Source organism: Monodon monoceros, unplaced genomic scaffold (genome assembly GCF_005190385.1).
Source record: "Monodon monoceros isolate NGI ecotype Baffin Bay Population unplaced genomic scaffold, NGI_Narwhal_1 Super_Scaffold_18, whole genome shotgun sequence".
NCBI classification, from domain to species: Eukaryota; Metazoa; Chordata; class Mammalia; order Artiodactyla; family Monodontidae; genus Monodon; species Monodon monoceros.
Window position 1 is genome coordinate 57,859,554 of NW_021703774.1, and position 27,897 is coordinate 57,887,450.

General features: G+C 34.6%; 1 protein-coding gene across 3 annotated transcripts; it reads left to right on the forward strand.

Annotated features, from left to right (window-relative positions):
- Positions 1-759: 759 nt before the first annotated feature.
- On the forward strand, positions 760-27,895 carry CCDC181 (coiled-coil domain containing 181). 3 transcript variants are annotated; one of them, XM_029230111.1, is made up of 6 exons: positions 760-847; positions 6,156-6,275; positions 8,802-9,752; positions 14,014-14,160; positions 25,634-25,788; positions 27,511-27,895. In XM_029230111.1, the coding sequence occupies exons 2-6, from the start codon at positions 6,159-6,161 to the stop codon at positions 27,671-27,673; spliced, it is 1,533 nt and encodes a 510-aa protein (XP_029085944.1). In that variant the 5' UTR covers positions 760-847; positions 6,156-6,158; the 3' UTR covers positions 27,674-27,895. The 3 variants fall into 3 exon arrangements, with proteins under 3 accessions (XP_029085944.1, XP_029085946.1, XP_029085945.1); XM_029230113.1 differs by having other exon boundaries at positions 25,637-25,788; XM_029230112.1 differs by lacking the exon at positions 760-847 and adding an exon at positions 1,316-1,480.
- Positions 27,896-27,897: the final 2 nt, after the last annotated feature.

Below are 27,897 nucleotides of genomic sequence, written 5' to 3' on the forward strand. Positions count from 1 at the left end.
ATGATGTGATTATTGGTTAGCTTTTGCTTAAGTACTTATTTTATATTAAAAGGCGTTTGGTTTGACGTTCTTCCCGTTTTCTTAGATTTTAAACAACCTTAAAATAGTATGACTGGAGTCAATGATTTAGATTAAACTATTTTTGAGTGTTTTGAATCCTGAAAGAAACTTATCAAAATTGTGTGTATATATGAACTTAACTAAAAAACCTACAGTCATAACCACTTGGGATTTAGCAGACACATAAGAGGAAGGAATTAATTTCTGGCTGTTGCTACAGTTCCTTATTAAGAGGGTGGTTCTGGCCTAAGCCACCTACATAGGTTTTTACTGATGATACACAGTGAATGTGTGAAACTCACAAGGAATACGTGTTAGGTGATTCAGTTTGTGTAAGATGTATTTCTTTTCCAGAATGTAGACTGTGTGCCATATGGCCAGTACCCTGGGGATGAAGATTAAAAAAACTGAAGGAGATTGAATATCCTGTGACGCATTTGAAAAAGGCTTAAGGGACTTCGTTACAAGAGTTTATGATTTATGTTCTTTGTTTACTTGGGAACTATCCATGAATTTTTTGAAGTTACAGGAGAAGAATGGCACTTGTTATTTGATGAACTTCATTTACTTCCCTGAGTCACTTCAACTATGGCTTTTTTTTCTTTTTAATTATAGCATAATAGTTTGATTTAATAATACCTAACATGTTTAGTTTGTAATTATTTTATTTTTATTTATTTTGCTGATTTTGTGTTTTAGTTTTAAATTTGAGTTTTCACATGGGTGAGATACTTTGTGAATAAAAAAGCGTATCTACTGGAGTCTTCAGGCAACCATTTATTTACAGGTCAGAACCATGTTTTTATGAAATTAAGGGAAAGCACTGATGAGTTCCATAGAAGTCTTACTCTAACAATTAGTTATGTAACTTAAACATCTTAAAATAATAAATTTCAAGATTCCTGATCTGAAAATAAAGCTGATTATCCTAAGGCATATGTGACTGTGAAAAATAGTATTATTTATATAAGTGTTTTGGATCACAGTGAGTTTTAGTCTATTCTACATCATTCTTGGCACCCTTACTTTTTAAAACAATTTTTAGAAATTTATTTATTTTATTTATTTATTTTTGGCTGCGTTGGGTCTTCATTGCTGCGTGTGGGCTTTCTCTAGTTGAGGCGAGCGAGGGCTACTCTTCCTTGTGGTGCGTGGGCTTCTCATTGTCATGGCTTCTCTTGTTGCGGAGCACGGGCTCTATGCACGCAGGCTTCAGTAGTTGTGGCGCATGGGCTCAGTAGTTGTGGCTCACGGGCTCTAGAGCACAGGCTCAGTAGTTGTGGTGCTCGGGCTTAGCTGCTCCGTGGCATGTGGGATCTTCCCGGACCAGGGCTTGAACCCGTGTCCCCTGCATTGGCAGGCGGATTCTTAACCACTGCACCACCAGGGAAGCCCCGGCACCCTTACTTTTAATTGGTAGGTAAGTAGACAAAACAGTTTACGTGATTTAGCCAGTTTTGCAGCTTAGGCAGTGATAAATAAACTCACTCTGAAACATTGATTCGTTTTCTTCAGGTCATTTCAAAATATTCCTCTCAACCTCTGATTTCCAAATTATTGAGGCATTACTTTGAGTCTTTTAAGAAAGTACATTTCCTATTTTTAGCTTAAAAGAAATAAGTATCTAGAAGGATACAGTCCAACTAATACATTAGAGATAGTTATAATTATCCAGTTGAATAATTGAGTTGAATAATTAACACTCAGTGTGCCTAAAACTAATTTTGTCTTGAGAGGGAAGGGGAAGTAATATTAAGAACTCTGCAGAGGAAAGGTGGTGACATTTAAATGAAATAGACTTTAGAATTTAAGTCTTGAACTCAGTTATTCAGACACCGATAATTTATTTTAGAGTGAGCATTATCATGGTACTGTGCATTTGTTTTTACATTCTCTTGCATTTCATAAGTCGGCAGTTATTTGCTAATTTGCATCTTATAGTAAAAGTTAAAATAAACCTTAAGGGTCAAAAACTACAAATAGAATTACCATATGACCCAGCAATCCCACTACTGGGCATATACCCTGAGAAAACCAAAATTCAAAAAGAGTCATGTACCAAAATGTTCATTGCAGCTCTATTTACAATAGCCCAGAGATGGAAACAACCTAAGTGTCCATCATCGGATGAATGGATAAAGAAGATGTGGCACATATATACAATGGAATATTACTCAGCCTTAAAAAGAAACGAAATTGAGCTATTTGTAATGAGATGGATAGACCTAGAGTCTGTCATACAGAGTGAAGTAAGTCAGAAAGAAAAAGACAAATACTGTATGCTAACACATATATATGGAATTTAAGAAAAAAAAATGTCATGAAGTACCTAGGGGTAAGACAGGAATAAAGACGCAGACCTACTGGAGAACGGACTTGAGGATATGGGGAGGGGGAAGGGTGAGCTTTGACAGGGCGAGAGAGAGTCATGGACATGTACACACTAACAAACGTAGTAAGGTAGATAGCTAGTGGGAAGCAGCCGCATGGCACAGGGATATTAGCTCGGTGCTTTGTGACAGCCTGGGGGGTGGGATAGGGAGAGTGGGAGGGAGGGAGATGCAAGAGGGAAGACATATGGGAACATATGTATATGTATAACTGATTCACTTCGTTATAAAGCAGAAACTAACACACCATTGTAAAGCAATTATACCCCAATAAAGATGTTAAAAAAAACCAAAAAACAGATTTTGGAGGATATTCTCAGTCACTTGGATACACAGTGAGCAGTAAATAAAACTCTTGTAAAACCATAAAAAGAAAAAACAAAAAAAAAACCTTAAGGGTCATCTAGCTCAATCATTTGTCTAAAGTTTCAGTCTCCTTTGAAACAGTCATGCTGTGTTTATCTTCCGAGCTATGTATAAACATTTGATCAACAGGGAACGCAGCTCACTTCAGGGCAAGTTTGAAAATGTAAATTCTGTCTTACATTGTGGAAAAATTTGCCCCTGAGTTTCTAGTCCTTGGTACTAGTCTTACTGTTTGAAATAACGCAAGTCCAACCCTCCTTTACATGGTGACCATTTAAATATTGTAAAGCAGTTGTCATGACTCTCCTTTAGGAGATTTCTCTTCTGTGGGCTAACATTCTGAGGGTTTTTAAGTATTCCTCAGAATACTGGCTTTAAGGCATTTTATTCTCATAATCTGCCTTCTTCCCTTCTCCTTGTCTTTTATTTCTCTGTCTCCTGGTTTACCAACCTCTGAATGTGTTCCGGCTTGTCTTTTGTTCTCTAAACTGTAACAAACTGCGTACAGAGCTTCGTATGTTATCTGTACCTCAGCCAGGTCTCAGCCTTGGAGCCCATTTATGTTTTTGTCCTCATCATTTTTTTTCTAATTGATATATACTTGATTTACAATGTTGTGTTAGTTTCTGGTGTACAGCAAAGTGATTCATATATTCTTTTTCATATTATTTTCCATTATGGTTTATCACAGGATATTGAATATATTTCCCTGTGCTATACAGTAGGACCTTGTTGCTTAACAGTAAGACCTTGTTGTTTATCTGTTTTATATATAGTAGTTTGTATCTGCTAATCCCAAACTCCTAAATTATCCCTCCCCTACCCCCTTTCCCCTTTGGTAACCAAAAGTTTGTTTTGTATGTCTGTGAGTTTGTTTCTGTTTCATAAATAAGTTCATTTGTGTCATATTTTAGGCTCCACTTACAAGTGATCTCATATGGTACTTGTCTTCCTCCTTCTGACTTACTTCACTTAGTATGATAATCTCTAGGTCCATCCATGTTGCTGCAAATGGCATCATTTCATTCTTTTTTATGGCTGAGTAATAATATTCCATTGTGTATATATACACACCACATCTTCTTTATCCATTCATCTGTTGATAGACATTTAGGTTGCTTCCATGTTTTGGTTATTGTAAATAGTGCTGCTGTGAACATTGGGGTGCATGTATCTATATGAATTATCTCATCCTTTTAACTCATTTTGAACATACTGTGCACTAAAACCTATCAAAAGGTTTTTCACACATAGCGTTATCTATTCTCTTAGCTAGTGCTTGTACAGCTAGTGGAAAGATGGTCTCCCACATGCTTTCATTATCATTTGGTGGTGAACAGTAGAAGGAAAAAAATGTAAATCTTGCTTTAGTAAAACTGGCACCAGGTTAGGTAGTCTGGTCAAACATTTGGGGAGAATAAAGTGAAGCTAATGGCCACAACAGAGTTTGATGTTTTATGTTTATCAAATCAAACATAATTTCTCTCATTTTGTATCTTAAAAAATGTACCTAGGGCTTCCCTGGTGGCGCAGTGGTTGAGAGTCCGCCTGCCGATGCAGGGGACGCAGGTCCGTGCCCTGGTCCGGGAAGATCCCACATGCCGCGGAGCGGCTGGGCCCGTGAGCCATGGTCGCTGAGCCTGCGTGTCCGGAGCCTGTGCTCTGCAGCGGGAGAGGCCACAACAGTGAGAGGCCCGCGTACCGCAAAAAAACAAAACAAAACAAAAAAAATGTACCTAGATTTAATGTGTGCTTGACATCTGTACTTTCTACTTCCAGAAAAGGTTTTAGGCAACCTATTCTTGGTGTAGGAGCAAGAGAAGGCAGGTATAGAAACAAGGTCCCAGGTGTTTGGGGCCCTGAAGATCATAGTTCTACAGTTATTTTGAAACTGGACCTAAAATTCTAGGTATATTTATAGAGCATTGCTCTTTTTGTTTAAGTCAATAGTGGAACGTATGCAGATTATTGCTGTATATTTCTACCTTTGGCTATTTCATGACAATTAGATCCACATAAACAATTTTCCCTCAACCATTTTCTTTTTGAAAAGAAAATATGACATCAAACTGATGCCTTCTCACTTCTTCTAGACCCTTCTCCAGGAGCACATTTATGTTCAGGCCACACTGGAAAATTCCATGCACTTCCGCGTTGCTTCTTCCTCATGCTGTTCTCTTGTCTGGGATAATGATGAACTCTCATACTCATTATTCAAAACCCATCTCATTTTTCCTTGATATTTCCAATTTTAAATGGAGTTAGTTGCTTTTTTATTCTTCTTTCCACAGTCCTTTATAATATACCTTTTCCCCACTTATCTACATTTTCAATTTATGTTTTTTATCTACATTTTAAATGTATGTATTTTGTTTATGTTTGTCTTCTGTATCAGGGCTCAAGAGCATATTTTATAATTTTTATAGGAATATCGTAGGTGTTCCACAAATATTTGTCAGAATTGCAGTACATATTCACACATGTATATAGTATGCTCACACACATAAAGGCACGTTATAGGTAAAGGTTAAAATGCTTCCATCATTTGAAAAGTTATGGACCAAAAAATTAGGACTTGGAACTGACCTCAATTTGCAGATAACTTTAGTTTTTTCATGAAAATGGCTGAATGGTATTTTCATAAAAAGTTTTATACCATTTTCACAAACATTTATTAACTGTCATCTGACATTCTTATTTCTTGTCACTGCCTTCCAGATAGTACTAGGCATCACAGTTTGTTTTTTATGAAAAAGATACATTTTATTTTGAATTGACAACAGTTTGACTTCTCTGGAAATTAGTATTTACTATAACTGTCAGTCAGTTGTTACATAGTTAAAAAAAACTCTCAGATCACAAATTATAATTATGCTATATAAATTATATAGGATTGAGAAACTGAGGATGAGAATTAATATAATTGTTTTTATTTGAATATGAGAAAATGTGAACGAGTGAGACTAAAAAGCTGATTCATCAGCTCGTACCTGGACAAGGAGTTTTAATGATTGGTAGGGATGTGGAAAATCCTTCTCTAAGGCTCAGATAGTTTTCTTTTCCACCCTTTTTAGTCTCCTTGTAAATAGGGTGTCAGCAATTGCGGGGAGGTGGAATGGTTGTTAGGAGTGGTACACCTAGAAAATGGCCTTTTTAAGTCTCTCTTTTAGGGTATGCTGATATGTTTATTCTGAACATTCCATAATTTGTGTTTCTGTGTTTAATTAGCTTACCTTTAACAAAGGTAAGCTAATTAAGCATACTCCATACTACCCCTAAAGTGGACATGGCGTACACCTTATCTCTTTTAATCTTATAACATTATTCTTTAACAAACAGAAAATGGATGAAAATCAAGAAACTGATTCAAAAGATATTGGAGAATATGAAGATGACTTTGAAAAGGACCTGGAATGGTTGATTAATGAAAAAGAAAAAAGTGGTGCCAGCATAATAGAGGTATATATAAATTGCCAACGGAGTTCATAGTAATTATATTAACAAAGTGTTTTGTAGTTCTTGAGGAGTTTCACATATATTATCTCATCTAAACCTCACAAAATTCCTTTGATATACATAGAGCAAGTGTAATTATCCCCATCTTAGAGATGAGAAAATTGAGGCGTGGAGAGTTTAAACGTCCTAAGGCATAGGGCTAATTAGTGAGAGAACAGTGGTTAAGTTAACACTTAATAAAGCCAAAATTATAATTAAAAAATTAAAATTATAATTTACATAATATAAATAATTTATTGCATCAAAAGTAAAAAACAAATACAGTTAATTTCTACTTTATATGAACCTGGGTAAAATCATGGGTTTATTTTAATATACATGAAAAATAAAGCAAATCCTCAAAAACATGGTCTTCAGCTAATATTGGAAACCTTACGAGTGAATTTTGGGAGAATGAATATATGGAAAAAAGTAAAAGGTCAAAGACTGAGCCATAGGAATATTTGTAGGGAAAAGTGGATCCATTAAACATGATTCTGTACTATTTATCAGACATGTAGAAGGGAAGTCCAGGAAAATGAACCAGTTCCTGGTTCACAGAAGGTTCCTTCTTTCTCTCTTTACATATATACAGTGTGTATGTGTATCCATATATAATATATATGTGTGTATATATATATGCATATGTATGACACTAATTGTATATGTGTATTACAATAGATAACATGTAATTATTATGTATAATATAATTGTTGTCAATAAATAGGGAAGTAATAAAGAAAAGGACCAAGATGGGGATAAGAAAAGGTGACTTTAGAGGGACATTGATCAGAGTAGTTACAACAGAAGCCAGATTTCAGAGAGTTAAGGAAAAGAATATGAGGAAATGAAGGCAGCAGGTTTTACATCACAATTGTCTCTTAGTTCCTTTTTGCTTTCTTATGCAATGGAGAAGACAGATGGGATAGATGATATTTGGAAATGGCAACAGAGTCAAAAGTGAAGACTTTTCCAAGATGACTTTTACATGGCAGTTTTATGCATCTTTAACAAAAAAATAATCAGAATGAGTAGAGGTAGAGATACCCAGAGCAATAATGCTGAACCAAGGTCTCATGACTAGAAGAGTGTGAGAGCCACAGCACAGGGTAATAGAATTAGAGAAGTGATAATGATAATTCATTGTTTTACTTCTTTATTCATTCATTCAACAAAAAGTAATGATCACCTGCCATGTGTCAGAGGCTGTTCTAAGTGCTGAGGATACAGCAGTGGTCAAAACAGAGTGCTGTAATGAGTCTTGCTCATTCTGGTGGATTATTACAATCACTTTTTCCTTTGAGGCTAGTAGGAAAAATGGATGACAGAGCTTGAAACAGGGGTGAGGGTCGGGGGAAGATTTTACTGTAGTGGGTTTTACAAAGAAGTGAAAGCTAAAGGAGAATTTGGAAACAGATACTATAGAAATGAGCCAGAGAATCAAATACAGCTAAAAAAGAAAAATTACAAGGCAGAGGTCTTAGTTGGTCTTAGTTGTTTGGTAGTCATTTTAGGGGGCCAGGTTTATTTACTTATTGGACATCCAGCGGTGTTGTGCAGGTTAGGAAGAGAAGGCTGTTAGAAATGGTGACTGAGCTAGTAAAAGAGGAAGGGAATTTTAAGGGGTTGAAGAGAGCAGAAAAGAGTAGCTCCCATGGAACTCTTTCAGGAGGAGAGAATTGTCTCAGAAAGAGAAAAAATTATATATTTTAGGGGCAAAGTGTTTGGTAGGTGAGGATACATGTTTGTAGGGGAGATGCTAGGTAAGAAACCATTAGTTAGAAACATATGTGGAGCAGGGTTTTGTGATGTGATAATGCTGGTTTACGGTTCATGTGGAATTACATTTTTTAAAAAAGTAAGGCCAAGTTATATAATGGTGTTTAACATAGATTATTGGAGCCTCTGAAGATAGCTGAGGAAAGAGAATCTGATCCAGAGCTAAAACTTGACCTGATATTTGGGTATAGGTCCTGCAGAAAATAGCAGCAATACTAATCTGAAAAGATTATAGGAACCTCAAAATTATTAGGACTTGACCAAAGGCAGTGACCTTGTAATGGTCCTGGGGAGAAAGATATCTTTTTGAAAAATACAAATATTACAAGGAGAAAACATTTTAAAATATATTCTTCTGAAACTGTAAAGGGAGGAAAATTTTATAGAGGGAGGAATATTAAAATAATATTGTACTATTTGTAGGTACATTTTTATACATTGGCATAAAATTAAAAAAAAATAACCAGGCTAGTACTTAGCAACATCAAATTCAAATTTAGAGTTAAATTTTTCCTGAAGTGCTTTTCCCTTGGGGTGCTCATAAATATGAATTAGAAAATTATGAGTGAAGTATGAGCAGGAAGCATGTAAATTTTCCCACTTATAAAATAAATTACATGAGCATGAAAATCCATTTTGGATTGTCTACATATAAATGGACAAAAGAGTCTCAATTTTTACTGAAAATGAATCTCATCTCTGTTTTTCTAGAAGGTTTGTGGGAATGAAGAGAATATTAACCAAGGCTTAAAAGAGAATGAAACAGAAATAGAACATTCCAAGCAGCTTTCTGATCCTGACAGATCTTTCAAGGATGAGGTTTCATCAATAAGAAATGAATTCATTTCTGTACCAAGTATTCAACCTTTGGATCCCATATCAGATTCAGACAGTGAAAACTCTTTACAGGAATCCAAACTAGAAAGCCAGCAAGACCTGGAGGAGGAAGAGGATGAGGAAGTAAGGAGATATATTATGGAGAAAATTATACAAGCCAACAAGCTTCTACAAAATCAAGAACCTGTGAATGATAAAAGGGAAAGAAAACTTAAATTCAAGGACAAATTAGTTGATTTGGAAGTTCCTCCTCTGGAAGACACTGATACTTACAAAAATTATCTTGAAAATGAAAGTAATGTGTCTGGAAAACTGTCTCAGTTATGTATTTCCAATGAATTTGCACAAGAAAATGTGCTCCTGTCGCCTACTGATGGAAATTCTGAAGAAAACAAGGATAGGAAAATACTAGTAGAGAGAGATGGAAAGTTTGAACTTCTGAATTTACAAGACATTGAGAGTCAGGGGGTTTTGCCCCCCATTAATAATGCTAATTATACAGAAAATGAGCCTCAGCAGTTGTCACCCAGATCTCCCAATTTATCTGTCAGTGGAGTCAAGAAAGAAGAGCCAATAGCAAAAATTCATGCTCTGGCTCACTCATCAACAGAAGAGCAACTGGCTTATATCCCTCAGCCACCACCCAACCCCAAGACTCATCCAGGTTCTGCTGCCAACTCAGATCGAAGTAAGGGGAATGGAAAATCTAGTCATAGGACACGGTCTGCAGATGTATCTCCAGTGACCTCAACATACTGTCTCTCTCCTCAACAGAAAGAACTGCAAAAACGACTAGAACAAAAGAGAGAAAAGCTAAAGAGAGAGGTGAGAGCACAAGTGGGCGTTATATTGAAAGTAGAATGTTTTTATGTTTTATAAATGCTGTAGGAATTGAAATGGTTCTTCAAATTATTTGATATATCTACTTGCTTGTTTTGTTTTTCTTTTGTTAGATTAAGTGGTTAAGTGTTAAGCATCTGTATTTATGGAACAAGCACCATGATTACCTTGGTCCTTTCTGGTAAGCATCACAAAAGCATAGTAATGAATGACCCGTGTTAGAGCTAGAGGAGACCTCAGTGATGACCTCATCTGATCCTTTCATTTTAAAGGTGAGGCTCAGAGAAGTTAAGTGACTGCTGAAAGCAATCTTGTTATGAGGTAGGTGAAAATCAGATGTCAGATGAAAAAATGAAGGCACAAATTTGTTGGAGTTTAGGAGGCAACAGGTGAGACTGGATTATGTTCTCTGGAGTGTGTGTGTGTGTGTGTGTGTATTTCATATATCTTCCAGGCCTACTGATGGAAGAAATTTTCACATATTGAGGTATGGGGAAGTCATTCTGGCTTATACATGATTTGTCTTGAACCTTATGCTAACTAGAACAGCCTGTCTTATGGCCTGTAAAGCATACATTGTACATCTCCTTTCATCATTAAAGAAAACAAAGAATGTATTTACCAGATTGCTTAGAATGTCCACTTTGAAGATAGGATAAATGCTCCCCCACTTCCCATGACACCAATGCTAATACTCCTTTGAAGATGAGGTTCCCTACCCAGACACCAAGGTCATACTGACTTACTGTGTACATGTTAATCTGTCTCTTTTGAAACCTTGAAGGGCTGTACCCCTCTCATGCTTGATGTTTGTTCTTTGTTCTGAAAAGATATAAAACTATGGTCCAAGCATCCAAAATGGCACTGGGTGGCCGTTGTGGATGTGGTTTCAGATGTGTTCCTGTATCGCCGAGAACTTGAATTTTCTGAACTGTATCAAACTCAAGTATATCAGAAGACTTTCCAAAATAGTATCTGCCAGCTGCAACCTTATGCTCTCAAGGTCTCCCCTTGAGATACCATTTCAGATACCAACCATTTCAGATACCAACCGATCCTTGCTTAACAAGCACCGTTATTTCCTGCCAGCTTCAATCCTGGTTCTGGACAAACAACTTATGTAACTTTGCAGTTTTTGCTTATATATATGCCTCCCCCATTTTGTAGTCCAGTGGAACACAATTCAAGTGCTTCTTGAATTTATGTCTCCTGGGCTATAGTCCTTAGTTTGGCTGGAATAAAACTCTTTTCTATTCCTATTACAGATTATTTTCGTCAACACTACAGTTCCTTGATTTCAGGGGTTTTAGTTTTAGATTAAGAATAGAACCTCATAACCTAAATGCAATGTCTCCAAAATGCCATACAGAATCCAAAATTATTATTTTGGGATTTTTTTTCTTGCTCTTAAATAAAAGTATAATTGAAAATTCTAGGTACTAAAACTGGGGGATTTTCTCTAAATTACCTAAATCAGCGCCCTGGTTCTCTGTTTTACTGGATACCTGATAGCATGAAGCTGAACCATATAAAATGTCTAACTGTAAATACCAAACTGCAACAGAATCACAGTTAATAGAACCTTACAATTAGAAGAAACCTTAAAGATTATTTTACAGGTGAGAAAACTATAGTCGAGATAGTTTAAATAACTTTATTGAAGTCCCTCAGCTTGTCTGTAGCAAAGTCAAAATCCCAGTTTTCTTGTCATTTGTTGAGAAACAGTATATTTTCTACTTATGTAGGAAATTACCATGGAAATTTCTGGCATTTAAATCAAACTCACATTAGCAGAAAAAGATAAAAAAATGAAGTTAGTAAGAACGTGTAACCTATAGCACACTCAGGTAGGAATCTGAAAGGGTGAATACTTAATAAAATTTTGCTTACTTGGGTACTGAACTCTAACAGTCAGACTCAGCTTACTTGGTTCAGGTATATAATAGGTACTTAAAAGGATCTGTTAACTCAGAACTTCATGATAACACAAAAGAATTTGTTGAGAATAACTGAACTATATGTTTGCTGTACACACACATGCATCTATATGTGTATTTGTGTATATACTTCTGTAAAAGTTATTCAGGAGTTTTTTATATAATTTCAGTGTCTTTTCACTAATGAATTAATGGTAATCTTTAACTGGTATGACTGATGGATAGTTCTGTTTTTCTTTTGATCCTCTTTTTTAGGTGTCAAACACTCTGTTTTGGGATATACTTTTCTCATGTCAGGATCCTCATAACTAAATTTCCCTTTGCTTATGTACTTGCTGAAGGCATTGTCTTTAAGTGCTAAGACTTTAAAATATTTTTAGTTGGTTTCAGGGAAAGGCTTTCCTTTTTTATGCCCAGCAAAATATTTGCTGGGTTGGGCAGCTATACTCCATCTCTCTACATTAAGTGCATCATTTCACTGTTCTCTTTGGCAACTGTAGTATCTGTGCTTTGGCTGATATCTTCTGTATAATCCAGATGTTCCATCTGGAAAAATAATTGTCTTACAATACTGTCTATATTCATGCAAGGCATCCAAAATCCTTTTGGTAAAAATGAACTTAAATATAAAATTTAATATTTAATAAATTCACATATTATATAATGTAAGCTCCTTTAGGGCTTAGAAAATAGTATACTGGTATTTTAAAAGACATTTTGTACTGTTAATTGGATAGAACTTTTCCTTTCCTTCCTATATGTTGTTCAATCAAAAAGAATTAGAAGAGCTTGCTATATTGTCAAAATGTAAGGAAAGAACTCTGAATTCCATTATTTAAAAACAGTTTAAACATGTATTCTATAACTCAGTTTATTTCCATGCTAAAATTTTGGTATTGGAAGAGACTTAAGAGCTTGTTAATACAACTTCATCTTATAGATGAGAATACTGAGTTAAGTGGTTTGCCCAAATTGACAGATTATGATAGCAGTATGATTGTTAATCAGATCTCCTAACTTCTAGCTTGGAGCTCTTTCCACTGTGACATGCTGCTTTGTTCCCAGTAACTATTTTATAACTCTTCATAATTGGTTTATACTTAAACCAGTGAGGTACTCTCACTTCTAGTTTAAGTGACTCTCTTTTATAACATTAGTTGAATAATGCAGTTATAAAGTGCATTTTGTTCTCATAGTTAACTAATTACTTATTTTTCTGATAGAAGAAATGTTACTTTATGATTATACAGTAGTTGAAAATATTTTTAAACATTATATTAAAAAAATCTCAAACATATACAAAGGTACAATTAACCCCTGTGTCTCCATTACCCAGATTCAAAAGTCATTGAGACTTTGGCATATTTGTTTCATCGCTTCCTTTTTTGGCTGAGGTATTTTTTAAAAATTATTTATTTATTTATTTATGGCTGTATTGGGTCTTCGTTGCTGTGCACGGGCTTTCTCTAGTTGCGGCAAGCCGGGGCTACTCTTCGTTGCGGTGCGTGGGCTTCTCATTGCGGAGGCTTCTCTTGTTGCGGAGCATGGGCTCTAGGCACACGGGCTTCAGTAGTTGCAGCGCGTGGGCTCAGTAGTTGTGGCTCGCGGGCTCAAGAGTGCAGGCTCAGTAGTTGTGGCGCACGGGCTTAGTTGCTCCACAGCGTGTGGGATCTTCCCGGACCAGGGATCGAACCCGCATCCCCTGCATTGGCAGGCGGGTTCTTAAGCACTGTGCCACCAGGGAATTCCCTGGCTGAGGTATTTTTAAAGCAAGTCCTAGACAGCCCTTATTGCTACTTGTGCACTTCAGAAGTGATTGTACATGTGAGAAAGAAAATGATTATAGCATTCTGTTTTGTAACCACAATGCCATGTATCACAATTATCAAATTTAACAAAAATGTAAAAAATTTTAAGACATGTATAGTGCTTCTATAGACCCCATGTAGTGCTTCTAAAGTGTGGTGTTTTTTTTCTCTTTTGCACAGCTGCAATTTGGGGAGTTAAATACCAAGAGTAAACTAGGAAGTGAAGGAGAGATCCAAGGAATTCTTGAACAGCATGTTGTATAATGTAGATCTATGTAATTGTAGACTTTATCTTGACAATTTAATTTATCTGAAAAGTCTTCATTTTTTTCCCTAAGCAAATTAGAGGTCCTGTTTTTTAGGGAGGCCCAATTTACAGATGGAAATTTTTAGGGGCAGGGAATCCTAATTTCAGACCTCAAAATGTATCTCTCTACTTTGATAACACATATATAATTTTATTAATTTTTCATTAATGTGTTTGGATATTCCTTCCACCAGGAAGAACAAAGGAAAATAGAAGAAGAGAAAGAAAAGAAAAAAGAGAATGACATGGTGTTTAAAGCATGGTTGCAAAAGAAGAGAGAGCAATTCCTAGAAATGAGGAGAATTCAGCGAGCAAAGCAAATTGAAGACATGAGCAGTAGAGTAAGTAAAACTCTGTGAAAAACAAGTTCATACAGATATGAAAGCTGAATTTATTTGTAGAAGGGAGGCTATCAGACTAAAAACCTATGGAAGAAGTAGAAAAAGTGGTCCAAGAGCTACCCTTGCTAAAGATGCCACATGCAGATGACTTATAATTAAATTCTAAGAAGGCTTGTAAAAATCAAATGATTCCTATTTTATTCAAACATTTATAGCACAGAAAAAGGAAAGCTACCAGTTCATTTTTTTAAGATAGTATAACTTTGATATTTAAATAGGAGGACAATGCACACAAAAACCCTATAGACTGGTCTCACTTAAGAGTAGATGTATAGAAATCTTACGTGAAAACTAACAAAGACATCAAATTATTTAATTTTTTAAAGTTCAAAATACACAAAAAACCCAAGAGAAAGTTAAAAAAATCATCTATATCCATACTATTTAAAAAATGTATGTAAAGTAAAAATTGAAAATTCAATTCTAAGCCCTTCTAGGCTCATCCCCTAGTGGTAACCACTTTTAACAGTGTGCCGCAAATCCTTCCAGGTCTTATTTATATTTACATTTTTATCTGCTAAAAATTTATTATATGGTTTGATTTTTTTTCACTCATTCATCAAGGAAATATTTCTAGATCATTACATTTAGATCTCTCTTTTCAAATAGGTGTATGATACTCTACTTTTCAGAGGTAACTTAATTTATTAAACCATTCCTCATTTGTACATATTTAGATTGGTTCTAATACTGCTCTATTAATTAACAGTGCTGTTGTGAACATGTGCATTCTGTAGGAGAACATCAGTATTCTGTAGGAGAGTTTCTTGGAAATTTATGACTTACTGGATGTCCAGAATGAAAGCTGTGGTTAAACATGCAAAATTAACCTCCTAAAAGGCCGTATCAGTTTATAGTCCCTCCAGCAGTATGGAAGAGTGAATGTTTAACACATCCTGTCTAACATTGTACATAGTTTATTTTCTTAATTTTTCTTCGAATTAATAATATACATTATTATTGTATACGAGCATGTGTGTATTCTGTGAATTTCCTATTTATAGTCCTTTTTTGTTTTATTTTTCTTATTGCATTGTATATTAGAGATTTTAATCCTTTGTCTATTATGTCTGTAAATATGTTTTCCTAGGCTGAAAAATGATATATTTTTACATTTATTTACATTTATTATGCCATTTGTAGAAATTTTTAGCTTTTAAAATCTTGGGATGGACGGTACCTTTTAAGGTAGTAGACCTGAAACCACAAACTAAAAGAGAAAATATTGAGAAATTTGACTGCAACTGTATAGTAAAATAATACTATGCTATAACCAAGTAGGGTTTATTTTAGGAAGGAAATTATGGACCAATAATAACAAATCTATTAATATATTTAGTACGTAATAGGTAGATAAAGGAGAATTTATGGTTATCTTGAAAGATATAGAAAGGGTATTTACTAGTATTTATTATAATTTATTTTTAAGTATTTCTAATAAAATATGGGTTACAATATAAATACCATCTTAGGTAATACTATAGGCATACCCATTAAAGTCAGAGATAGGTAAGGCTCCCCTCTATAATAATAATTTTATTCTAGGAGTTCTATCCAATTTATTAAGAGAAAAGGAAATGAGGTATAAGTATTAGCAAAGTGGTCTTTTATATTATAAATATACAAAAATTTATAGTCTTTCTGTATTCCAGCAAAAACCTCATAGAAAAATACAAAAGGGGAAGGAATATAGGCATATATAAAAAACTTTGAGCTGAACAGGAATGTGTAAGACCTCTATGGAGCATCTTTGCAGGGGACCAAAAAGGTGAATTTGGTAAATGAAAATAAATATAATATTCCTAGATGGGGGGAAAATATTATAAATATATGAGTTATTTGCTAAATGAAAACAAATATGATTCTCCTATAATATTCCTGGATGAATGAACTAAATATTACAAAGATTTGGGTTCCTCCAAATTTATCTTTATATTTAATGTAATATCCATTAAAAGCTGATTAGGACTTTTAAATTGTCATAATTGTTAGTGTTACTATTAATATTTATATTATTAAAGCAAAACTTTTGAATTTTCCAATAAAAAATGGGCAAAGGATATGTATAATAAGTTCAAATGGTATGGATAAATATAGTTGTCCATAATATATGAGAGCAAGATACAAATTTGGTAGAGTCAAAGAAATGCCAATTTAAATTTTTTCATGTATTCGATAGATATTTTTTTAACTGCTTACTATATGACAGATGCTATTCTAGGCACAGCATGGAAAAAATAGGTTTATTTTTAATTAATTAATTAATTAATTAATTTGTTTGAGCTGGGTCTTATTTGCGCCAGGTGGGCTCCTTAGTTGCAGCTCGAGGGCTCCATAGTTGCAGCTTGCCAGCTCCTTAGTTGTGGCATGTGGGCTCCTTAGTTGTGGCTTGCCAGCTCCTTAGTTGAGGCACACGGGCTCATTAGTTGTGGCAGGAGAACTCTTAGTTGCGGCATGCCTGTGGGATCTAGTTCCCTGACCAGGGGTTGAACCCAAGCCCCCTGAATTGGGAGCATGGAGTCTTAACCACTGCACCACAAGGGAAGTCCCAGAAAAATAGGTTTAGTCTATGTTTTATAACACTCATCTAGTAGGGATTGAAAAAAAAATTTTTAAGTCTCAATGTAAAATAAATTTATAATTATAAATAGTGATGAATGCTATGAAAAAAAGGGGCTATGAGAGATCATAATGAGGGCAATAAGTGTATCAGGAAAGATTTTTCTGATGAGTAAAGTAGAAGTAGAAATTAGGCCAAGGATTAGAGGAATTCGTTTTAAGCCAGGAGAACACGTGAGAATGCCTGAGACAGGAACTAACTTGGTGAGTTTGAGAGGATCCAGAAAGTGAGCAGGAATCAGATCATGTGGCATGTTGGGGTCTATAATTTTGTATTTAATCCTGTTATGGGAAGCCATTGAGATTATTTAAACAGAGGAGTGATATATTACATTTGCAGTTCCACAAGATCACTCTGACTGCCATGCTGTGAATGGATTGGAGGGGGCAAGAACAGATATGTGGAGAGCAGTTAGAAAGCATATATAGTTGTCTAGGTGAGAAATGATGGTGACTTGGGCTAGAATTATAACAGCAGAGAGAGAAAGAAAGAGATGTGAAATGTGATATTTGTTTTAGAGTATTAATTGAAGGAACTCCATAATTAACTAGATATGTGAGTGAGGAAGAATGAGGTGTAAAGGGAATACACCAGGTTTCTCTTCTGAGCAACTTGGTGGATGATGGTGCCACTCACTGGAGCAGTAGAAAAGATACTGATTGGGGGAAATTATCATTTCAATTGTTGAGTTTGAAGTACCTACAAAACTTTCAGGTAAAGATGTTGAAGACTGACTGAAGAAATGTGTCTAGTATTCAGGACAGAGGTTGGGACTGGAAATATGAATGAGAAGATTAGTGATTTCAAAGATGTGGATGTGGATGTGGCTATTGGAGTGGGTGGCAAGTGCAGTGAAGAAAGGCGTAGAAAATGAAAAATCTGTGAGGCTGGATGTCGAATGGCTCATTCATTTGGTTATAAGTGTTAACTTGGGATTAGGATGGAGAGGTACATTGAGCCGGTTGTGACCAGAGATTGTTAGAGTAATATAGTCAAATAATATAAATATCAAAGGAGCATGGCTTTACTTAAGAGTAGAGAAGAAGAAGTTCTCTACTCTTCAGGAGTTCTGAAGAAGTATGAAGGAATAAAGAGTATATTAACTTCTTCACCAGACCTCTGAAGTACTTGAAGTATGGCAAAAAATGCAGCTTCCATTTGAGAGAGAAAAGCTGTGTCCTACGGGAGAATCAGGATTTGGGTAAGGAAGGAGGTTTAAGGCCAGGGTCCTAGCAATGGTTTAGGAGAATGAGGGATGTTTGGAAGTCTTTATATTATTGAATGGGAATTATAGAGAAGAAACTAGAAAGATTTTGGAGGGAGTGAAGGAATTCGAGATTAGGTAGGTTAGAAGGATAGCACATTACTGTAGTATTTAAGAGTAAAGAAATTGAGAGGAGCTTACGTTTCAATCACTGACCAAGAAAAACCCCTGTGACAGCACTGCTGATAATTTCCCAGGGGATGACGGACCTTCAGGCCTCATGGCATTCAGCCTAATGTTATATTTTTATTGGGCATTTGTAAAAATAAATGTATACCTTAATTTTCTATTGTGTTCTATTTAGAGATAATAAAACTTTGAATTGTATTCTCTAAAAACATGAGCCACGTTGAACATAATTTAAATTTTTTTGGTTAGAAGATATCATGGTTATATATTTCCCTTTGGAATTTTAATTTTTTGCTATATTTTAAGTCTGTCTCAAAAATTAACTTTAGCTAGAAATTATATCATAAACAAATAATATTCTGAAGAACTTCTGTGAACTTTGTCTCTACTGAAGCCGAGCTATAGTATACTTTGGCAGTTGATTAATTTGGCTTATTAATGCATTGTGATAGTAAGTGTATTTTGCTGGTCACTTCTGTGGGATATTTTGTATAATGTGAGTCATAGTTTCCAGAAAATATCTTTACAATATATAGATTGTAGAATGACCTATTTTACATTGAATTAAAAATGCTTTTAGGTGATGGAATTTTTATTGCCATTTAAGGAAAAATCGCTAAAAATGTCTTTCCATCTTGTAATGAGCTTTGCTTCTCTTGGTCAGTGTTATATATAAATGATACGTGTGCACTGTATGTATATACACACATATGCAAGCATACGTATGCATGTCATCACTCTATCTAGGTGAACTCTCCGTGGACACTTGCATACATTTTGTATTCTACATTTGGACGTTGTGTTGTATTAATGTCAATGGGCTGAAGTTGGTCGATAATGTTGTTTAAATCTTCTATATCCTTACTGTTTTCCCCCTCTTTGTTCTATGAAGTACTGAGAAAGTTATGTTAAACTATCATTGTGTACTGGTCTGTTTCCCTTCTAGTTCCATTGGGTTTTGCTTCATATTTTTAAAAGTTTCATGTGTATGCATTTACGAATTTATGTCTTCCTGATTGAATGACATTTTCACATTATGAGTCCCTCTTATCTTGAAATCTACTTTGTCTGATGTTAATGAAGTCACAGTAACCTTCTTTAACATTTGCATGTTATAGCTTATTTCATATTTTAATTTCAATTTATCTGTCTTTATATTTGAAGAGTTACTTGTGCAAACAGCATATATTTGGATATTTTAATCTAGAAATTTGTTACTTTTAACAGGAGTTCATTTATATTTATAATTATTGATAAGGGTAGGTTTTAAGTTTACCATCTTGATATTTGTTTTCTATTTGTTCCATTTGTTTTTAACTCCATTATTCATCTTTTTTCTGCCTTCTTACAGAGATTAATCAAGTATTTAAAAAATATTCCATTTTATTTTCTTATTGGCTTTTAGTTAAACTTCTGAATTATTTTTGAAATCATTGTTTTAGGGATTATGATATGTATATCATAAATCTTTATCAGAAATAGGCTGTTTTTGAATTTTTTAAAAATTTGATATGGAAATTTGGGTTGACAGTTTTTTTTTTTTCCTTTCAGCACTTTACAGATGGTGTTCAGTGGTTTTCTTGCATCCGTTGTTTCTAATTAGAAGTCAGTTGTAATTCTTATCATTGTCCCTTTGTATGAAATGTTTTTTCTGTGGCTACTTTAAACCTTTTCTGATGTGAATTTCAGCAGTTTAGTAGATGTGTGACTCTCTTTGAATTTGACTAACTTGGGCTTTGCTGAGCTTCTTGTATCTGTAGGTTGATGTTTTATACCAAATTTGGGAAATTTTTGGCCACTATTTTTACAAATATTTTTTTCTGCCCTATTATCTTTCTCTTATTATTCTGGAAATCCAGTTTTACATATGATAGAATACTTGCTGTTATCTCAGATGTTACTAAGGTCCTGTTTGTTAAAACATTTTTTCTTTTTTCAGCTTGCATAATTTCTATTGATCTATCTTCTGGCATTGACATCACTTAGGCAATGTCCAGTCTACTGTTAAGCTCATTCAGGGAATTTAGGTTGTTTTTTGTCTTTTAAGTTTCTATTTCTTTTTTTTTGTGTGTGTGTGATCTGTCTTGTTTTTTTAGTTGTATTGAAATATAATTAATAAATAAAATTGTAAGACAAAGTGTGCAACATGATTTGATACACATATACATTATTAAAGGATTCCCCCCATTAAGCTGATTAACATATACATCACCTCCCCCCTTTTTGGAGAAAAGATTTAAGTTCTACTCTCTTGGCAAATTTCACTTATATAATACAGTATTATCAACTATACTCACCATATTATACATTAGATCCTCAGACTTTTTTCACCTTATAACTGAAAGTTTGTATCCTTTTACCAACTTCTCCCTATTTCTCCCAACCCCCCAATTCCTCATAACCACCACTCTCCACTTCTATGAACTAGACTTTTTTTAAGTTTCCACATGTAAATGGTGCTATTTAGCATTTGTCTCTGTCTGGCATATTTCACTTATAATAATGCCCTCCAGGTTCAGGTTCATCCATGTTATTGGAAGTTATAGAATTTCCTTCTTTTTTAAGGCTGAATAATATTCATGTGTGTGTGTGCATGTGTGTGTGTGACATTTCTTGATCCATGCATTCATCTACAGACACTTAGGTTGTTTTCATACTTTGTCTATTGTGAATAATGATGCAACGAATGTGGGAGTGCAGATATCACTTCTAGATAATTTTTTTTTTCCTTTGGATATATACCCACAAGTGGGATTGCTGGATCATATAATAATTCTATTTTTAATTTATTGAGGAACCTCCACACTGTTTACCATAATGGTTATACCAGATTACATCCCCACCAACCATGGACAAAGGTTCCCTTTTCTCCACATCCTTGCCAGCATTTGTTTTCTCTTGTCTTTTTTGATAATAGCTATCCTAACATGTATGAGATGATATCTCGTGGTGGTTTTTGTTTGCATTTTCCTGATGATGAGTGATGTGGAGCATGTTTTCATGTACATGTTGGCCATTTGTATATCTTATTTGGAAAAATGTCCATTTAAGTCCTTCGCCTATTTTATAATTGGGCTTTTTTCTTTTTTGCTATTGAATTATATGAATTCCTTGTATATTTTGGATATAACCCCTTATTGGACATATAGTTTGAAAATATTTTATCTCAGTCAATAGGTTGCCTTTTCATTTTGTTGAAGGTTCCCTTTGCTGATCACAAGCTTTTTAGTTTGATGTAGTCCCATTTAAAAATTATTGCTTATGCTGTCTTTGTTTTGCTATCAAATCCAAAAAATCATTTCTAAGAACAATGCTAAGGAGTTTATCCTTGATATTTCTTTTTAGGAGTTGTACTGTTTCAGGTCTTACACACAGTCTTTAATCCATATTGAGTTGATTTTTGTGTATGGTGTAAGGTGTTCAGTTTCATTGTTTTGTATGTAGCAATTCAGTTTTACCAATTTCATTTGTTGAAAAGACTGTCCTTCCCTCATTGTTATTTTTGGTTCCTTTGTTGAAAATTAATTACCATATATGCACACGTTGATTTCGGGCTCTCTGTTCTGTTCCATTGATCTATGTATCTATTCTGCCAGTACTATAGTGTTTTATTACTTTAGCTTTATAATATAGTTTAAAATCAGGAAGTGTGATGCTTCCAGCTTTGTTCTTCTTTCTCAAGATTACATTGGATATTTGGTCTTGTACAAATTTTAGGATTTTTTTTTCTATTTTTGTGAAAAATTCCATTGGAATTTTTATGGGGATTATAATGAATTTTTAGATTATATGGACAATTTTTAAATAGCATGGACATTTTAACAGGATTAGTTTTTCGAGTCCGTGAGCATGGAATATCTTTCCATTCATTTGTGTCTTCTTCAGTTTCTTTCATCAGTGTCTTTTGTTTTCAGCATATAGATCTTTCACCTCCTTAGTTAAATTTATTTCTAAGTACATATTTCATTCTTTGTGATGCTATTTTATTTATTTATTTATTTATTTTGCGGTACGCAGTCCTCTCACTGCTGTGGCCTCTCCCGTTGCGGAGCACAGGCTCCGGACGCGCAGGCTCAGCGGCCATGGCTCACGGGCCCAGCCGCTCCGCGGCATGTGGGATCTTCCCGGACCAGGGCACGAACCCGTGTCCCCTGCGTCGGCAGGCGGACTCTCAACCACTGCGCCACCAGGGAAGCCCTGTGATGGTATTTTAAAAGGGCTTATTTAATTAATTTTCTTTCAGATAGATTGTTGTTAGTGTATAGAAACACAACTGATTTTTTTATATTGATTTTATATCCTGCAACTTTACTGAATTGGTTTATTAGTTCTAACATTTTTAGGGTGGTGAAGTCTTTGGGGTTTCTATATAATATAGAATAATATAATAATATCATGTAATCTGCAAATAGAGCAGTTTTACTTCTTCCTTTCTAATTTGAATGCCTTTTATTTCTTTTTCTTGTCTGATTGCTCCAGATAGGACTTCCAATACTGTGTTGAATAAAAGTGGTGAGAATGGGCATCCTTGTCTTGCTCCTGATATTAGAAGAAAAGCTTTCAGCTTTTCACTATTGTGTATGATGTTAGCTGTGGACTTGTGATATACAGCCTTTATTACGTTGAGGTATATTCTCTTTATACCCAATTTCTTGAGAGTTTTTATCATGAAAAGATATTTTGTCAAATGCTTTTTTGCATCTATCCAGATAATCATATGATTTTTATCTTTCGTTTTGTTAATGTGTATAACACTGATTGATTTGTAGGTTTGAACCATCCTTACATCTCTGGAAAGTCCCACCTGATCATGCTGTATGATCCTTTCTAATATACTGCTGAATTAGCTTTTCTAATATTTCACTGAGTATTTTTACATCACTGTTCATCAAGGATATTGGCCTCTAATTTTGTTTTCATGTAGTATCCTTCTCTGGCTTTGGTATCACATTATACTGGCCTCATAAAATGGGTTGGAAGTGTTTTCTCCTCTTCTGTTTATTGGAAGAGTTTGAGAAGGATTGGTATTAATTCTTCTGTTGATTTTCTAGAAGCCATCTGGTCTTGGACTTTTGTTTTTGGGAGATTTTTGATTACTTATTCAATTTCATTACTAGTAATCAGTCTATTCACATTTTCTATTTCTTCCTGATTCAGTCTCGGTAGGTTGTATGTTTCTAGGAATTTATTCATTTCTTCTGGGTTTTACAGTTTGTTGGTTTATAGTTGTTCATAATCGTCTTTTATGATCCTTTGTATTTCTGTACTATTAGTTGTAATGTCTCCTTTTTCATTTATAATTTTATTAATTTGAGCCCTCTCTCTTTTGGTAAGTCTAGCTAAATGTTTATCTTTTTAAGAAATCAGCTTTTAGTTTCTTTGATCTTTTCTATTGTCATTTTAGTTTCTGTTGTATTTATTTACACTCTGATCTTTGTTATTTTCTTCCTTCTACTAACTTTTGGCTTAGTGTATATCTCTTTTTCTAATTACACCTCAGGTGTAAAGTTAGGTTGGTTTATTGATCTCACCTTCTTAGAACTGTCTTTGTTGCATCCCATACGTGTTGGTATGTTGTATTTCCCTTTTCATTTGTGTCAGGCTATATTTTGACTTCCCATCTGTTTTTTTCCTTTGACCCATTGTTTGCTCAGGAGCCTGTTAATCTCCACATATTTGTAAATTTTCCAGTTTTCTTCTTGCAGTGGATTTTTGCTATTTACTGGACATGCCAAGTATAATCCCTTCTCAGAACCTTTGCCCTGTTACCATTGCTTGAAATACTCTTTTTCCAGATATCCCATAAATGGTTCCCTCACTTTCAATCTATTGATAAATACCATCCTTTCTCCTCACCTCTCCCATTATTACTCTCTCTGACATATCAATCAGTCAATCAATCATATATTTTCATCTCCTTATCTTGAACAACACTGCCCTATACAATTTTCTGTGATGATGGTAATATTCTATATCTGCAGCGTCCAATAAAGTAGCCACTAGCCATAATGTGACTATTAAGTATTTGAATGTGACTGTCTAATTTTATTTAATTTAAGTAGCTACATGTGACTAGTGACTCTTTATTGTATAGTGCAGGTATGGAATGTATGAGAAAGGGAGGCTTTTTTTTTTTTGCGGTACGCGGGCCTCTCACTGCTGTGGCCTTTTTTTTTTTTCTTTGATGCATCCCGGTAGCTATGTGCATGTAGATACTCTGTGTAGTAGATATTCTGTAAATAGCTGTTGAATAAATAGATGAACAGTGATACCCATCAATCCGGTTTATCTCTGAATTCTTAACTCTTTTAATCTATAATTGCGGACTGAACACTTTTTAGCCATCTCCAGACATTCCCAAACTTTAGGTGTTCAGCAATGGTCCTGTAGGTCCATGGGACCTCCTCACAAAGTTCTGCATTATACATCAAAGATCCTAAATTGTATAAATTATATAAATTAGACTGAAGCATACTGGGCAATATGGGTTACAGATAAAGGAAAATGCAAGGTGTAGGAGGTGGTCTTCTCTATCACAGAGTTCATATTTGGTGAAAGTATTAATTGAATGAATCTTTTCCTTTTGTGTTCTAGCCAGGCATCCATGTGAGTCATGCTTTTCCCAAGACTAAAGAGCCCCAAATCTTTCCCTTTGCTCTCTTTATTCTCCCAAATAAGAGCTCTTTCAGCTATCCCTGAATATAGTATCCATCATGAAGTTTGAAGAGCCATACAATAAGCTGCTCCCACTAGCCCATTCTTATGACAAAATCCTCATGGCTGTTATCCTTATGAAAAAGTTCTTATAGTTGGAAATCCTCATTGCCACACTCCATAATAATAATTACAGTTTTGGAGATGGGCTTGGCAGTTAGATGCTCTTAAAACTTAAAAACAAAAGTAGAATTTAAAAGAAAGTTTGAATAACACAAATGTTGGGTCATTGGTTTTCAATTCCAGTGGAGCTTCCATGGAGCTTCCTTCAGGAATTGATACCAAGACCTCAACTCACTCATACTGCCCATCCCCAACATTTCTTCAGCCATGTTTTATGTGTATGTGCCATTGTGCAAAATTATTTTATTTGTCAAAGGGCTCAACTTTGAAAAGTTTGCAAATCACTGCATCTAGCCCTTCATTTATTGATTACCTCAGTAAGACTTTTGAAAGAAGCCAGAGGGCAGTGAGTTCAATGTTGAATTTTCTGACAAAAGGGTAATCAGTGTCGCTGGTTCAAAGGTCATGTATTTGGTTTGGATGCAAGGAGCACAAGTAATGAGATTGGTATTATTATGAAAAATTGGTGAGTAGGACATGTGTTCCTATAGGGTCTTATAGGCAGGGGCTCAAAAAGTAGTTTTGGTTTCTTTAAATTAAGCAAAGCTTGTTTTTGTAAGCAGCAGGAAAACAGAGATCCACAGCAAGCTTTTCGATTATGGCTTAAAAAAAAGCACGAAGAACAGTTGAAAGAAAGAAAGACAGAAGAACTGCGAAAGCAAGAGGAATGCTTATTCTTCCTTAAAGGAACAGAAGGCTGTGAAAGGGCCTTTAAACAGTAAGTCAAAGACAGGGCATTTTTCCCCCTTCCTCATGGTCATTTTAGAAAGTTATATAGTCAATAAAACTTAAAAAAATTGATCTCATTACATACCTATTCAATTTTAAAGCCACAGTTTTAACAATATGTGAGAAAATTCTTTAACTCCATACTTTGCGTAATACCTATACCATTTTTTCAAGGTAGTTTTCAATACTAAAATTGTTTCTTATGGCACCAGTGTGATAACCTTTGATAGCTTACCATTGATTGGTTGATTGATTTGTTCATTTCTTAGAGAAATAGGCCAAAGATTGGTTACAGCTTCTCCTACACAGTGCTCAGGAAAACTTAATAAAGAGTTGCATTTACCAATAAATATTTTTCTGTAAAGAAAAGCAGTCAGGCTGAGGAGGAAGATCTGTACAGACCAAATGAAAAGGAGATTTGGACACATATTTTGGTAATTTAAGGCAAACCTGGTCTCCCTTCAGTTGCCTGGGTAAGAGTCTATATTACCCGGTTTATTCTGAGGAAACAGACCTGGCTTCAAAATTTTGCCAGCATACCTTGGGAGAGGGAGTGAATATTGTGTCCAGTTGTTTGAAGCTCACTTCTTTCTTTCTTTTCTATCTTTTTAGCTATCTTTCTCTTTTTTAGTTTCTTTGCCTCTTTCTTTCCTTTCCTTCTTTAAAAAATATACATATCCTTTTATTATAATAGATGCAGTGAATGTGCATTGTGGAAATGGAGGGGAATAAACTCACATTTTCATCACCCAGGAATCACTATTGTTAGCACTGTACTGCATAACTTCTAGATATTTCTCTGTACATATATTTACAGTTTTAAAATATAAATTGAGATCATACTGTATATACTGTTCTGCAATCTGCTTATTTTTGTTAATGATCTCATCTAATATCCAACCTATAACCATTTTTTTTCCCAATCGACCCCTAAATGACTACAGTTAATTTGCTCAAACTGATATCCAATTTCAAAACCACACAACATTAGATTATGAGGTTTCTTAAGTCTCTTTTATACTAATGCAGTTATTTGTCTGGATTTATTTCTGAAAAAATTATATATATACACACACACCACGTATGCACTTCCATACCAGAGATGTGAGTATACAGTTATTTTTAATGTTATTTTACCTAAGCAAGTTTTATAGACTTAAATTTGTTAGAATGTGGACGCTTCCTTCACCCTTTTTGATGTTTCTTAGGCTTATTTTTCCATTTTAAGGGAGAACTATTTTATGCACTGAAAAGCAAGAGCTCTATAATTTCTCCACCAAGAAGAGCAAGGAGACATTTATGCATGCTGGTATTCTGCATGCTGCTTAAGTAATGTTGTAGAATACAGTTAGTTGCAAAAAATAAGTTATTTGGCATCTATCAAATACTTATTTGCTTAGAAAATAATATTTTAAAAGATAGGACCTATGTCACGTAAAATAGTGTTTATTACTTAAAAAAGTTTTTTTAGTTGGCAGTTTCCTTATTAGACAAACTTAATTTCAAACATTTGATTCTAAATGTGACTATGCTTCCTTTAATGAGCCTTTGGTATAAGCCTGAAATTTTTCAGTTCATACTAATTTGTGTTACGAACAGAGCTTTTTAATCTAAAGAAATCGAATTTCCTTTGTCTGTAGTAATAACTTTATAGCGTGAAGAATATATTCAGGTTGGTACTCAACAGGTCTGTTCATGTCTTTTTCTACAGATGGCTAAGAAGGAAACGGATAGAAAAACTAGCAGAGCAGCAAGCTGTCAAAGAAAGAACTAGACAGCTCCGACTGGAAGCAAAGCGTTCTAAACAGTTACAGTACCACCTATATAATATGTCAGAAGCCAAATCTTTTCGTTTTACTGATCATTACAGCTGAAGGTATCTATTAAATACTTCATTTGGAAGCTACTGTCCTCAAAATTTTGGATATCATTTCTTATGGCCTGTGTGCTTTGGTCATACTCTAAATTATGGAAATGCTATTTATCTTTTGGTAATGTTGATAGTGAATTTATCTTATTTCTTTTAAACTAGAGCAAAATAAATTTCTTCCGTCATAGCATTGTAATGTGTTATACCACCTCTTAGACCATGCAAAAA